The sequence below is a fragment of the Miniopterus natalensis genome, chromosome 22, assembly GCF_054644295.1.
Source record: "Miniopterus natalensis isolate mMinNat1 chromosome 22, mMinNat1.hap1, whole genome shotgun sequence".
NCBI classification, from domain to species: Eukaryota; Metazoa; Chordata; class Mammalia; order Chiroptera; family Miniopteridae; genus Miniopterus; species Miniopterus natalensis.
This window is the reverse complement of record NC_142102.1, coordinates 4,880,554-4,894,748: the sequence shown is the minus strand read 5'-3', so window position 1 is coordinate 4,894,748 and position 14,195 is coordinate 4,880,554. Positions and strand designations below refer to the sequence as shown.

Here is a 14,195-nt window from a genome sequence, read left to right as displayed (position 1 = left end):
CACAGAGCCTCAGGGCCGCCTTCAAGGGCTTTGTGGCAGCCCAGGCTCACCCGCGTAGCCGTGTCTTGTCTTGAAAAATAGCTGCGAGAATTCTAACGTTTCAGAAAGATTCATAGCAGGTGGCTCTAAAATTGAGAGCTCTCAAAGTAAATTTGTAAGCGATGACTTGATTTTGAAAACATCCATTTACATGCAGCCTGCAGGCCCACCTCTGACACAATCCCTGGGCATGGCTTAGAGGATTGTTTCAAACCAGCCACGAGTGGGATGTCACATTTGGCTTGTATTAAATAGCTTTCTGGGGACCTTTCAGTCTATACACTGCTTGGGAAAACTGATGACCCAAGATTCCCACGTGATGGAATCTTTTTCTTTGGCCACACGTTCCTGTGTTTCTGTCTGTGTCAAATCCACAACCTAGGTATGTGCCCTGACCGGGAATTGAACCCACGATTCAGTATATGGGGCGATGCTCCAACCGAGTCACGCCAGCCAGGGCTCATCAATTTCCTCTAAATTTGCAAGGCCACCCATGCACATGCATGATTTAGAAATCTATTTTATGAAGCCCCAACTTTCAAACTGTGTTTTTTTTTTTTTAAGGCTCTTCATTCCCATTATAGTCTCCCTCGGAGTCATGTCTCAAAGGATTGCACAGTGCAGCTTTTGAAATTCTTGCTTTCAGCGCCTGCCTGATTCGCACTAGCTTTGTTCCCCCAAACCGTTTTTATAAAGTGCGTGTGTACAAGCGTGTGTGCTTACATGCACGTGAACATGCACCCTTGTGCATAGCGGTCACTGTGCTGATGCCCTAGTTCCCGGGGAAACGAAATTGGGCGAAACATACATAGTCAGGGCCATTTAAAAATCTTGTTAGGCCTGAGGCGCTTGAAGAGCTGGAGGCCCCTAGTACATGATATTGAACATCATAAAATACACTCACGTCCCACGCTAAGTATCTTTTTTTTTTAAACTGAATTTGAAATAACTTCATGTTTGCTTCTGCAACTATTTGGCTACGGCCGATCCTTAATTTCCAGTTGGCTGTCACTCCTCAGCCATCATTGCCTGTAATTGGGTATTTCCGCAAAGCGTACAGAAATCTGACCCACACAGCACGTTCAAAGACAATGAAATTTTTATGAATACTAAATTTAACAATTAATGAAGTTCACATTGTATTCCTCTTTTTAGACAATTTAACATTTACTTCGGTGTAATGGAGTCTTTTCATAGTTGGGAGCCCATGGATACATGCTTTCGGGCCTCATATGCTGTCCTGAGTTTCACGAAGCACGTTGGCTCCAGGCAGGGTGGGGGGGGGGGGGGCCCTGACGGGCACGGGCCCTGAGTATGTTCCTCCCCTTGAATTTGTTCCAGCTGGAGACAGAGAGGGGTGGACTCAGAGGATTCATGCTGTGGTAGCAATATGTGCCCGATGGCGCGGGAACGCGGGCTCAGGAGTGTAATTCAGACTAAAGGGGGGAACAAGGGCGTTTATCCTGAATGAGCGAGACTGGGCTGAACGTGAAGCCCAGGGGAGCTGGTCGGGCAGAGGACGCGTGGCGGGCATTCGGCGGAAGGGAGAACCTGTGCAGAGATGTGGAGCCGACCGGGCATAGTGACCAGGAGAGGCTGCCGGGTGGGCGCTGGGCGGGTGCCGGGGGCCAGCACAGGTGCCCCATAGGGTGACCATCTCCCAGGTGGCAAGAATGGAAAATAGGCACAGAGGTATTCTGGAGGCAGAAGGGACTCGGTAACCCTCTGCCTGGGGGGCATCCCTGCGGTGCCAGCTGAGTTGACTGCGAGGACTCACTGTCGCCATCTCAAGCCGCACAGGGCAGTGCGGGACCGAGGGAGAGCTGAGGGTGAGGGCCCGGGTGCGGGGGCCCTGTCTCCAGCCGGGTGTCCGGGCAGCCACTGCCCACGTCGCGGATGCCCGCCGGGGGGCTTCAGGAGGGCAGGAGGACGCACTGCGAAGACGGGCCCGAAGCAAGGCTCGGATCCTGATAGAAGCTTGGCCTGGGGGCGGTGAAAGACTCTGTATGCTGATCTCATCTTCAGGCTTAACCGTGTCGCTAATGTCCCCGTGGGCGCTCCGGCCGGCCCGCTCCCTGCGCGCTGTTGATTCCTCGCGTCCTAGGAGCTCTCGGCCTGCCAGGGGCTCTTTCTTGATGCCCAGTCATCTGTGAACATCCCTAATTCAGAAAGGGAATACATTTAAATGGCTTAAACATAAAAGGCAGGTTGCCAAGCAACAGGGCACCCGAAGTACCCTTGTCGGGTTATGTAAGAGAGAACTGGCGGCTGATTGCAGCGGGAACAACGCGCTTTCCCTTATTTCTTCCCTCGCTCCCTCCTGCACTCTCTTCCCACCAGCCGACCGCTCGGCCTTAATTTTCAGAGATAATGGCCCCTTTCCAGCCCGCCCGTGCCTGGAGCGGCTCTTGGCTGTGTTTGCGGAGTAACTGAGCAGCCAGGTTGCTGCTGTCCCCCTGTTCCTTCAGCACCCCCGGGCTCCCCGAAACAACCTGTTCCTCGCCCGCCCTCCAGGAGCAAGATTCCCGCGTCTCCAGCAAGCGAGGCCGCTATTGAAATTCCCTGGCGGAGCCGCGGCCGCCGGCTGCTCTGCCCCCGTGTCGGGGAGGTGACGCGTGTTTTGGGTTCAAGACTAACCTTAAATCCTCCCCCCCCCCCTTCTGGGTGCTGAGGACTCAGGCTCGTGACGTGTGCGGTCGTGCGTTTTTCACTGCGCGGCTTTCCCGCCGTGTTAAATACGGGCTTGTCCCCGGCTCCCTGGAGGGGGTGTGTCCCCGCGCGGTCTTTCCTCAGCCAGAACGGCTTGGCTCGCTGAGGGTGCCCCGGACGCCTGGAGACGCCGCCCGGGCGCCCACAGGCGCAGAGCAGGGCCCTGGGCTGACCCGAGGTGCCCGGCGTGGTCCCCGCAGGGAGGAGCCTGGAGGCGCCACCCTCAGAGCTCTGGGGGGGGGGGGGCCTGCCTTTGTAGCGATTTGCTGTGGAACAAACACAAAATGCTATTTTCACTTTTTATTTTTCTTTCTTTTTTCGTGAACGCGAAAACGCATACCGGCGTAGGTCTCTCATCAAAGCATGAAGCAAGCTTCTGGAAAGGGGCGGCTGGAACTGGAAGGGGTCTGGGGGACGGTGACGTTCCCGCAGGACCCTGCACCGAGGAGAGCCATCCGCCTCGGCGGGTGGCCCCGTGGTGGGCGCCTCGGCCGGTGCACCTCAGGGTTGCGGGCTCCGTCCCCAGTCCGGGCGAGCACCGGAGGCAACTCAGAGCCTCCTCCCTCAAGGACAGCAGAGTCTTTTTCTGTCCAAAGACGGTCTGGCCAACGAGCTGGGAAAGAGCAAAGCAAGACCCCTGCTGTGTGTGGCCTGCGAGCAGAACGAGCAGAACGATCGATCGATGCACTAGAATATTTCACAGTTTTCTGAGCAGAGCCGACAGCTCTTTAATCTCTTTCTTCGCCGTTAAATCTCGGCGCCTTGTATGTGCCTAAACGTGGTGAAACGTAATATAGCATAACAAGGGGTGACGCGTCGCATGAGTTTTTAAAATAATTTTTTGAGTTTCAGTTGCAGTCGACATTCAGTATTGTGTTGGCTTCAGGTGTGCCGCTGGCGGATGGTCATTTATGTGCCTTTCGGCGGGTCCCCCTTGGTAAGCCTAGTGCCCGCCTGGCGCCGGGCCGGTGTCTTCACGGAGCACGGGGAGGTCTTTCCGGCTGCTGCTGTTTCTCGAGGCCACGGTGACGCAGGGCCCCGCGGGGGGAGCTCCGGCCAGGAGCGAGCGCGAGCCTTGGCTGTGCCTTTGGAAGACGCCCGTTCAGAAGCTGCAGGAAGTGGTTTGGCCCCACGAGCGGTGGCCTGCAGGCCCCGGGCCATCCCGAGGCCTCCTGGGGCCGTGAGGAAACTGGCCAGCGCTTTCCTCTGGGCAGCAGGAATTCTCCCAGGAGGTCAGGGCAAAGGAGCCAGCGGGTCCCAGGCTGAACTGCAGACATCCCTCTCGGGGATCAGCTGAACATCCCAGGGCGGGCAGGATTTGGGGGGTGGGGAGCGGGGTGGGGGTGCCCAGCATCTGCTTGCAATTTTCCTGATGCGATTACCCGCTTTTCCCAAGCGTCTGTCATTTCTGCACAGGAAGTTTTTCAAACCCAATCCAAATACCGCATTACCACACTGTAGACATTACGTGTCATTACAGCACAGATGTATTATTTTTTATTTCCACCATATTATCATATAACAACATCTCCAGAAAAATCTGTACAGTTTGACGCAGATGAGGAGATGCAGATGGATCTGCTCGTATTTATGCCGCGTCTAAAACTGTTATCCCAGCCTCAATTGCGCCGCTTCCTCTCGGTGATCTGAAAATTGCCCGGGAATAGATTTCCTGATTTTCTTTTCATTTATGCCTATTATCCAAACCCACGTTCTCGTCCTTGAGAGACAGAAGGCTGCGGAAAAAGAAGGCGCGATTGCCCTTTGCAAAGAAATCCGAGTTCGTAATTTTTCAAAATTGGATTGCTTCATGAGAACAAGGCGATAAAAGAGGGTGTTTTGGGTTTTTTTTTTTGAGGGGGGAGGGAAGCCTTATTTTTTATTAACTTCCTCAATGTCTCAATTATATTCCATTGGATTATAATAAACTTTTACCATGAAGTGTGATAAAGGGAATCAGAGTCGATAGGCAGTCCAGGGCAGGAGCCGCAGGAGGCCTGGAGCAGATAAAAGTGATTAGTCCCAATCGAGACGCATCGAAAGTGTAAAGTACACCCCGAACTTCGGATGACTTAGGACAAAAAATGCAAAATATCTCCTTAGTCATTTTTGGTATTGATTACAAATTGAAACAACAATGTTTGGATCCGCTGGGGTAAATACAATTCCTTATTAAAACTAATTGCTTCATGTATTAAAAATGTAGGTAGTAGAAAAAAATGAAGTTCGGGGTGATGTTTCCGCAACTTGCGTTACATTCCCGTTGGGCGGAGAGCTCTGCCTCTCCACGGGTTCGACGTGGGCCAGCGATCCCGGCACCACGGCTCTACAGACACTGCTGCTGGCTGAGGAAAGTCTCTGAAAGGCCCAAATTCTTTTACTCCCATCACGCACCTATTGCCCGCGGGAAAACGGGGAGCCCCGTGAGAACGGGGGGAGGGCTTCCGAGTAGAGGGGATAGCCAGGGTAGGGACAGGGCATGCTGGCTCTCGGGGCAGAGGGAAGCCCGTGTGGCTCAGGAGTGACCGGAAATGAGGCCAGACCGCGGCCGAGGCTTCCGACGGGCCCGCGATCAGCAGGCTCCACTGCAGTTTATTTTGTGGCAGGTGATGCGGTCAGACGTGGGCTTTTCCGTTTGTTTTCAGATCCCTCGGGCGGCTGTGCGGCTGGTCCCCACGATGAGGGAGGGGTGGTAGGCATGCGTTTAAGACGCCCGGGGGGTGTGCGGTTGAGACAGGAGGGAGAAGGCGCAGGGCCTTGAAGGGCCTGAATCGTTTATTTCTGGAACTTCCCATTTAATATTTGCGGACTGCCATTGACCGCGGGTGCCCGAAACCACGGGTAAGGGGGGACTATTGTATGTGGGGCAGAAAGATCGTAGCCTGGGGTGCGTGAAAGAGGGGGTGCGAGAGACAGACAGGGCCTGCTCGCCTGGGGAGGGCTGTGCCCCGGTCGGCAGGAGCCGCCAGGAGGAGCCCCCCGCTGGTTCCGAAGCCCGTTGGGAGCGGTGGTCACCTGCGCGGCTTTCCCTGCTGCCCCCCAACTTCTGACCACTTGCTAGACTTGCATCTGTATGTGAAGCTCCGTGTGGCTTTGCTGCTTGTGAGCGGCTCTGTTACAAGAGCACAGGGGCGTTTAACGGGGTCAGCGGGGATCAAAGCCGTCGGCTAAGAAGTTTCGTTTTTATCTTCCGTGTTTCCCGTCGCCATTAGTAATCATTGAATTTACTGCCGCGAAGACCTCAGGGAGCCTCACTGTGCAGGCGGGGAACTGAGGTTTCAAAGGAGTTTGTTTCCCCCCAAATCCGTTCAGTTAGTAAGAGGCAGAGGCGGGACGCAAACCCCGTGCGCCTGCGTCGTCGCTTGCGTGGGGCCTGCTTTCCCCTCGGTTACACCGTCTTTTGTCTCAGAAGCGTTGGCTTCTGCCTTCCTCGTAGGCCCACGCACGGAGCAGTCATGGCCAGATGGAAGGCACGCCGGACCGTGGCTCAGAGCGTTTACGTTTGTTCCCTTGACTGCTCCGGTTCCCAGCCCCCTGATGCCGGCCTTGCCTAGTTGAGGCCTCGCTCTGATGAGTTACCCAGGTGAGCGCGCCGTCTGGGCCGCGAGGCCCGTCCCGTAGAGGTGTCATCACTAGGACTGCCTGTGACCCGCACGTTTCTCAGAGCCGGTCGGAATGACCTGTTAACCTGCCAGGCACCCACCAGTGTGAGAACACCGAGTCGGCTTAAATGCTCTTTATTTCATACTGTGGAGGAAGGTGCAAGGAAACGGAAATGTAGCCGGAGTAAGGGATACCTAACCTCTGTGGAGAGAGAGATGCTCCCTTGTTTGCAGACGTTAGGATTGTCCACCTGGAAATCTCAACGTAACCAGCGGGAAAGTTAAAAGAAAAAAAAAAAGTTTCAGAAAGTTCGAGAACTTGGGAATTCCATCGACAACATTTTCCCTCCTATGGGAACCACGTAGAAAGAACACGTCTAATGGAAAACGGAAACACATTCCTGTGTCTGCGGAATAAAAAGCCAAATTTTTTAAGTACTTGTGAGGGCTGTTGAAAGCGGCTAAGTTGGGAAAGAAGTAGAAAGCAGCGAGCTCGGGGCTGATGAAAGTCTAACTCAGCAGAGGTACTTTTCAAAACTGACCGTAAGAGGAATTCACTTTCAGGCAGACGGCAAGGGGGAGTGTCCACTATCAGCAGGCCCTTGTTAGAAAGATACCGAACGGTGATATTTTTTTCCAGGCAGAAGAAAATAAATCCGATGGAAGCTTTAGATGCCGGAGGGAGCGAAGAGTAATGAAAAGGGGTAATGTACGGTTTAACTCTCAATTAATATTGAATTTATGGCAATATAATTCTTTGGTGAATTTTTAGGTGTGCAGTGGGAATGAAAATACAGCAGATGACGTTGCGCTGTGAGAAGGCAGAGGTGCCTATCGCCGCCTCTAAGGTAGCGAAGAAAAAGGAAAGGACGTATAGCTGCCTTGATGGAAACCGACATGTGGTTATTATTTTCTGAATTGGAAAACATTCCGGATGGGATTAAAGAGAGGTCATTCCTCCCGGCAGACGTGTCCCTGTGGTTAGAGGTCTTTAAGGAACCGTTACAGCTGCAGGCAAATGGGATCCTGCTAGGATGCAACTCTGTGGCCTGTCCCCCCCGGCCCGTCAATATGTCCCAGCTGTCTCCTGATGTCCACAGAAAGAGATCTCTGTGCCACTTTTAAGGATCGTATAGTATTCTGTTTTAAGGATCGTATAGTATTCCGTTTTATGGGCCGTTTCCTTAATTGGTTTCCCGCGGACGCATGTCGAAGCCGTTTCCGGCTCTGGCACCGTTATCAATAACGCCCTAAGGAGCGAGCGCCCCACTGCGCTTGGAGGATGTGTTGATGGACGTCCCCAATCACACCGGGTTGTAAGGATCTGTGTGCCCGTCTCCCCACCAGGCTGCGATTACTCCCCGAGGGCAAAACCATTATTGCTCTTGGAGTCCCCAGAACCTTGCCGAAGGCCAGCAGGAGCTTAATGAAGCACATTGTTCACAGAAAGGAAGAGCGTGGGGACGGATGTTTGTATAGTTGGGCGCACGTGTGTTGTAGGCCTGTCTTCCGTTCTTGGTGCCGCACCGGCCCGAGCCCGGCTCTCCGAGGCATTCTGCGTCCCTCTGCTTCTGTCTCACCGCTTTTTGCAGATCCCGTTTCCACGAACGTGAATTTTTTTCTTTTCTTTAATCGTCACCCGAGGGTATGTTTTCCATTGCTTTTCAAAGAGAGTAGAAGGGAGGGAGGGGGGAGAGAGAGAAACATCGATGTGACAGAGACACATTGACCGGCTGCCTCCTGCATGTGCCAGGACCAGGGCTGGGGATGGAGCCTGCAACTGAGGTAGGCGCCCTTGGCTGGAATCGAACCCGGGACCCTTGAGTTGGTGGGCCAGCGCTCTAACCCCTGAGACAAACTAGCTCGGTCCACAAACATAAATTTACTATGTCTAGCTTTAAGGATTAGAATATAAAAAAAAAACAAAAAAATTTAGACGATTGCCAGATCATGATGTGTCTATAGATTTTGGTGGCCTTTGGATTATATTTTATAAATTGCAGAGAAAAAAAAAAAAGGCAGATATAGTACATAAGACTTTTTGTCCTACCCTAAGGGATGACTTATTAAAACGGAAACTGTCAATTACCAGGAAAAAACACAGGGGGTGTGTGCTGCATACTGTTTACAGCTGTTGTCTGCTAGGTGTTCTCTGGGGCGCCCTTTGCTGCTACGGTCGAATGGTCCAGAAAGTTTAACTCGCCGCTCTGACCGCAAAGTTGTCTTAAATCACGCAGAGGAAAATAGGCTAGAAATGGCCCGAATGCTGCTTATATCTCCGTGAGAACCCACGGTTGCCTTCGGTTGCTTCTCCGGGGTGCTCAGGACAGCCCGTGAGGCCTCGTGATGTATCCCAATAGAGCGGATCATCAACCCGACCCCCCAAAGGAAAGCCGCTGACGCCTGTTGGCAAGGGCAGCATTTGGCCTGTGGACTAACGCCCTGCGCACAGGAGTGCGGGGCGTAAATGGGCCAAACGACGAGAGCGGTCAGCTGTGTTGAAAATTTGCAAGAGCGTAAGCTATGTTTTATTTCTCCGTGTTGGGCGGGGAGCGCCGACGAGTGTTGTTCAAGGCCCTGTGAGTGAACCTAGTTCAAAAAGCACACGGTGAGGGATGTGGAATTATAGACCTGAAAATAGGCCGCTGATTGGGCACAGGCTCATCAAGCCCCTTTCTCCCCACAGGCCCTTTATTGGCGCAGCCTGCATTGGAGGCGGGCAAGCTGCCCTTCAGCTCGCGTCGGCTGCGCTCAGCTGGCTAACGGCATCTGTCTCCCCCTCCCGCCCTCCGAAGGCTCGTGTAGCAGGTTCAGTTAGCGAGCCACTGGCCTTGGGCGAACCCCCCGTATGCCCGATGCTCCGTTTCGTCAGAAAGGTGTGTGGCTCATCTCAGGCCGAAAACGGTGGGGCTGGAATTGAACTCTGGAGACACGGCCGATGCCCAGCTGCTGAGCCCCGTCGGCCGGGGCTCGGCTCTGTTCCGTAAAGCAGTGTCTCAGCTGCTCTTTTCTGGGGCGCGCAGAAAACTCATTACAACTCCCTCTTTCACGCCTTTGTCCCCAACCCAGAGAGGACACCCGAACGCGTGCCGCTGAAGGTAACGTTACCGTAGGGATGGCTTTAAACCCGTTCAGTACAGACAGTCATCCCCCCCTTATCCTGGGGGATCCGCCGCGAGGCTCCCAGTGGGTGTCTGAAACCGCAGAGCACGGAACCCCGGATCTGTGCTGTGTTTTTCCTTTGCATACCTGCCTGTGATGAAGTTTATTAATTGTGCACACTGAGGGATTAATAACGAATAATAAAACAATTATAACAATAGGCTGTAATAAAAGTTATGGGAATGTGGTGTCTCTGTCGAAACACTGTGCTGTGCTTACACTTCCCGGCTTCTCTGTGGTGTGTCTGAATCAGCATCACCGCTCTTGCGCTTTGGGGCCATGACGGAGTAAAATAAGGGCGATGTGGACACAGGTGCTGCGATACGGTGACGGTTGGATCTGATAACCCAGACGGTTACTAAGTCACTCACGGGCAAAGGGATGATTCGGGCCCAGGGAGGGATGGAGCAGGGCCCCTGGGGGTTCCAGCCTGCTCCTCAGGATGGCATGCTATCTAAAACTTATAAATTGCGTATTTCTGGTATTTCCTTTTAAATATTTTTGGGCCATGGTTGACAGCTAGTATCCGAGGCGTGGAAATAGAAATCTTGAGGGGGGGGGGGCAGACGTATGCCTGTATGTATAATATATGTGTACGTATATATTATGAGCAAACGTGTATTGTTAGCAGTGGCTGGTCACTCTTCCATAGGCCTCCGTGGTAATCACAGCACCCCAGCGAGATGCCGACTCCGTGGCCGAGAGCTCCCGATCCATTAAGCCCAAGTCCCTAAGAACATACAGGAGGAGGGACCTTACCCGTCCGACGTCAGCCGACCTTTGTAATTCACGTGCTTGGCCTCGGCCACTCATCGCTTTGCTTTACTCTTGGAGGCACCGATGTTTTTTACTCTGCGGCCTTTGCCTGCATCTGTTTCTTGGCTTACAAGAGCCTTTCTCCCCTCCTCTCTGGTTAGACGGCCCTCATTCTGCAAGACCCAGTCCCAGCAGCATCGCGTCTCCGGAGATGTCCTCGGGCCTCTCAGGCAGACCCGTTTCGGGTGCTTTCTAAACACCACCATTAGCTCACTTGTCGTTATCTGATTGCGTGTTTGTCGTTACTGACAACTAGTCAGTAAAAATGCGCCTGTGGATGCCCCTGGGACCCAGATCTCCATGGTGGTCGACAGGCAGAGGGGCTTTTGCCTTGACTGATAACAGTAATGCAATTCAGGATTTAAAAGTTTATTTCTTTGTATGTTCGATTCCTTGTTCCCTGGGTCTCTCCCTGGGAGTTACTCAGCTTTGTCGTTGTTGCTCAGAGTTAGAGATACTCCAGACGCCTTCTCTCCACAACGGCAGGGAGACCGCCCACGTTTCTCGCCCCGATGCACTCTCTGTACGGTCCATTCGGGTGAACGCGCCTGTGGCTGGGCAGAGTTTTTCCCGGGCCTCTCTCAAGGACCGGGTTCCATGTCCCACGGCGATAAAGTCCCAGTTCACGTTGTGTACTTGACTTATTTCTGCCGAGGAGTGAGTGGGGTCATCTCACCCGTAGGCTTCACGGTTGGCCCGGTGCTTTCTCTTTACCTCCCGTCTTTGTAACAGCCACTCACGGTCAGCACGATTGCCCCCATTGAGCAGATGGTAAAATAGCCTCGGAGAAATCGAGCCGTTTGTCTCCATGTCACATCGATGGTGATGACAGTAAGCGTCCATCTCGCCCCTGTGACATCCAGCATCTTGTGTTAGACTCCGGAGGGTCCTTGGCTTTGCTTCTCATGCCTCTGTGTATTTATGTTTCTCATGACAGCCTTGAGCTTTGACTTCATACACTCGCGAGCCTTGCAGGCCGTAGAAGCAGGTGGAAGATGGACACCTGCAGGCCGGGTGTGCGTTGGAAGCGATTTGCCTCTTTCACACGTCATGAAAGTCCAGTGAAGTTCTCCAGGTGCCCCCCCCCGCCCCGGGGAAGGCTATCTTGGTGGAAATGGAAAGCGGATTTTAGGTTTCATTTCCCTTTGCCTTTTTTCCCGACAGGGCAGCGTCCGTACCAGGTGATCACCGCCCGAGTTCACCCCGGAGAAAGCAACGCCAGCTGGGTGATGAAGGGGGCCTTGGAGTTTCTGGTCAGCAGCGACCCTGTGGCCAGGCTCTTGCGGGAAAACTTCATTTTCAAGATCATCCCCATGCTCAACCCGGACGGTGTCGTCAACGGCAAGTATGTCGGGCCCCGGCCCAACCTCGGGTCCATTTACGTTAGTGCAGTAACTCGGTGTTTCACCCGGCGGGGAGTGGGACTGGAGAGGCCGCGGTGCTCGGGCAGGAATAAGTGCTCTTGGCCTTTTGTTACCTGGTACAAAAAGCAATGGACTCTTCGTAGATGTCGGACTCAGAGCTTTTTTAACAGAAAGGTATAGGTTCACAGGCAGTTAGAAGTAATCCAGGTCAACGCTCTCCCATTAAAAAAGCAGAAAATTGGTGTCCAAGGTGATTCAGCGACTTCCCCGGGTCCCACGGTGGGCGAGGGGCTAAGTCAACGCTCCAACTCTAATTTCCTCACAGTTAAGACCGGCGCTTTTATTTACCTCTTAACGTTTATTGCAGAGAAGTCTTTATTCTCTGTTGTGTTTTATGGGGCTTTGGATATAGCTATAAAAAGGGCGTCACCTTATCTAAGCGGAGCGGCGGAAGTAGTCGATGCGTTCGAGGGTCTGGTGAGGGCTGTTGGGGGGGGGGGTCCCTCGTGTTCAAAGTCTGTGAGCTGAGGCCCAGGCGTCAGGGCCGGGGCTCAAGGTCGCCCGGCCGGAGTCACTGTCACAAATACCCGTCTCAGACTCTGGGAAAAGATGCTAGAGGATTTTTTTTTTTTAACCATAGGAATGGACATTGGTGTCCTGTGGGGAGAAGGGGTGAGTGGCAGAATATAAGATAAAGCAAAATAGAAAGAAAAATAATTTCCAAAGTGAGACACGGAAAGGACTTGCCATCGATAACATCAGGAGTCAGAAAGCTACGGCACTCGCTGAGAAAACTGAGAAAGCAGAGCAGAATCAAACAGGGTGATCCGACGAGAGAAGACATAAGGAAACGCAGGGCTGGGCAGACGTCGGTTTGCAGTTGTAATACAGCAATTTATAAACAATAAAACAAGGATAAGCTCTGCGTTTCCCATGCTCGCTTTAACCTGTAAACATTTATTCCTGTGCCCACCCCTGTACGAGAAACAGAAAGACCTTTCAAAGAGATATTAAAATGACTTAAAATAATGAAGAGACTTTCAAGAAAGATAAATGAATTAAAAAAATAAATAAATGTTAAACAGCAGCGGATAGACTCGCTTTAAAGGATACGCCCAAAAATGAACGTCGGTAAGTTAGAAAGGTTAGAAATATAAAGATGGTAACACATACAGTGAGGACCGGGATAAATGCCGAAAGATAAACGATGTCAAGCTTTGCCGAAACGCAAGCAAGTCAGAGCTGTCGAATGTAAAGTTGAAATCTCAGGAGACAGCAGAGAGCGAGCGAGCGAGCGAGGAGACGGGCGAGGTCGTCCTGTGCTTCTCCGAGCCTCCTGGGTCTGGGGCTCCCGCGCCCCACTTGTGTTGGTGGAGCGCGTTTCTGTGGGCGGGGAGACGGGTCCCTTCTTGCCTGTGCCGGCTGGTTGTTTGAGGACATGTGGGCAGCGGGAGGCCAGGTCCCTCAGGACGGAGCATCCTCAGGCCTCCGGCCGCAACGAGGCCTCTCAGATCTGAAGCGGGACGGAGCCCCAAGCAGTGTTCGCTCCCGGCCCAGCAGGACCCAGCCACGCGCTCCTCCGGCTCCCCCCAAACTGCCCTAGAACATCCACGAGTGGCTCCTCCCTGCTCGAGGGGCCGGGCACTTGACCCGCAAACTTTCTCGGCCTAGGCGGATGGGAGTCGGCTAAGTAAGGCGCCTCGAGGGACACGACCCGTTCCAACACGTTCCCATCCGAGCGGGCCCTTCCCTGAAGTTTCTCCTTCGGGGGTGCTGTGGGGGCTGGTGGGGAATGGAAAGCGACCGCGGTGCGGGTCATAGCTCTGATGGGATTCTGGCTCTTTCCGCCGACCTGCAGCTTTCTGTCCCGTTGAAAAAGGAAGATGCCACGCTCCCTGTCGACCTGTCTCGGGGGAGGTCTCCTCAGCCCAAGGCAGTGCTCGAGCTCGGGACCGGCATTGCCCCTTCTTTCCTCTCAGACGCTCCACCTCCAAACTGGGGGCTTGGTCCGGATGTCTGGCTGGAAGGTTAATGTCGTCTCAGTCACTGAGCCTCCCCCTGGCTTGGCCGCATGTTATTTTCAGCTCGCAGCTGGTTGCTTGGGGCGCCCGCGTGGCAGGCCAGCTTCTCCTCAGTGACACCGCCATCCATCGTCATTACCACTATTTATTATGGCTAAAATTACCCTTTTATTTAGATGGCATCTTTCATCACACAGGGTCAAGGCAGTTTGTAGATCCCTCGGATCACCCAAACAATTTTGGCTGAGAGGGACTTGGAAAGTCTAGTGTTATTCTACGGATAGGAAGATCCACCGGTCACCCGCAGCACGGCATTACCAAAACACCGAGACTTCCACGGGCGCACAGCGTCTCACGCTAAAGGCTTGAAAGTCTCAGCTCACGGGCTCTTCTTACAACCGACCTGACCTGTGGTTTTATTCGACTACCCCTTGAGCTCTTTCAGGGATTCACGTTCCATTTGGGGGCATGCCCTGTCTATT

The 14,195-nt window shown here is 53.3% G+C and overlaps 1 protein-coding gene across 1 annotated transcript in view; it reads left to right on the top strand.

Annotated features, from left to right (window-relative positions):
- AGBL1 (AGBL carboxypeptidase 1) overlaps positions 1 to 14,195 on the top strand; it is a 330,831-nt gene that overhangs the window by 108,718 nt on the left and 207,918 nt on the right. The window contains exon 16 of the mRNA XM_087829256.1: positions 11,493 to 11,673. Within this exon, the coding sequence (XP_087685382.1) occupies positions 11,493 to 11,673 (181 nt within the window). The remainder of the gene's footprint in view (positions 1 to 11,492; positions 11,674 to 14,195) is intronic.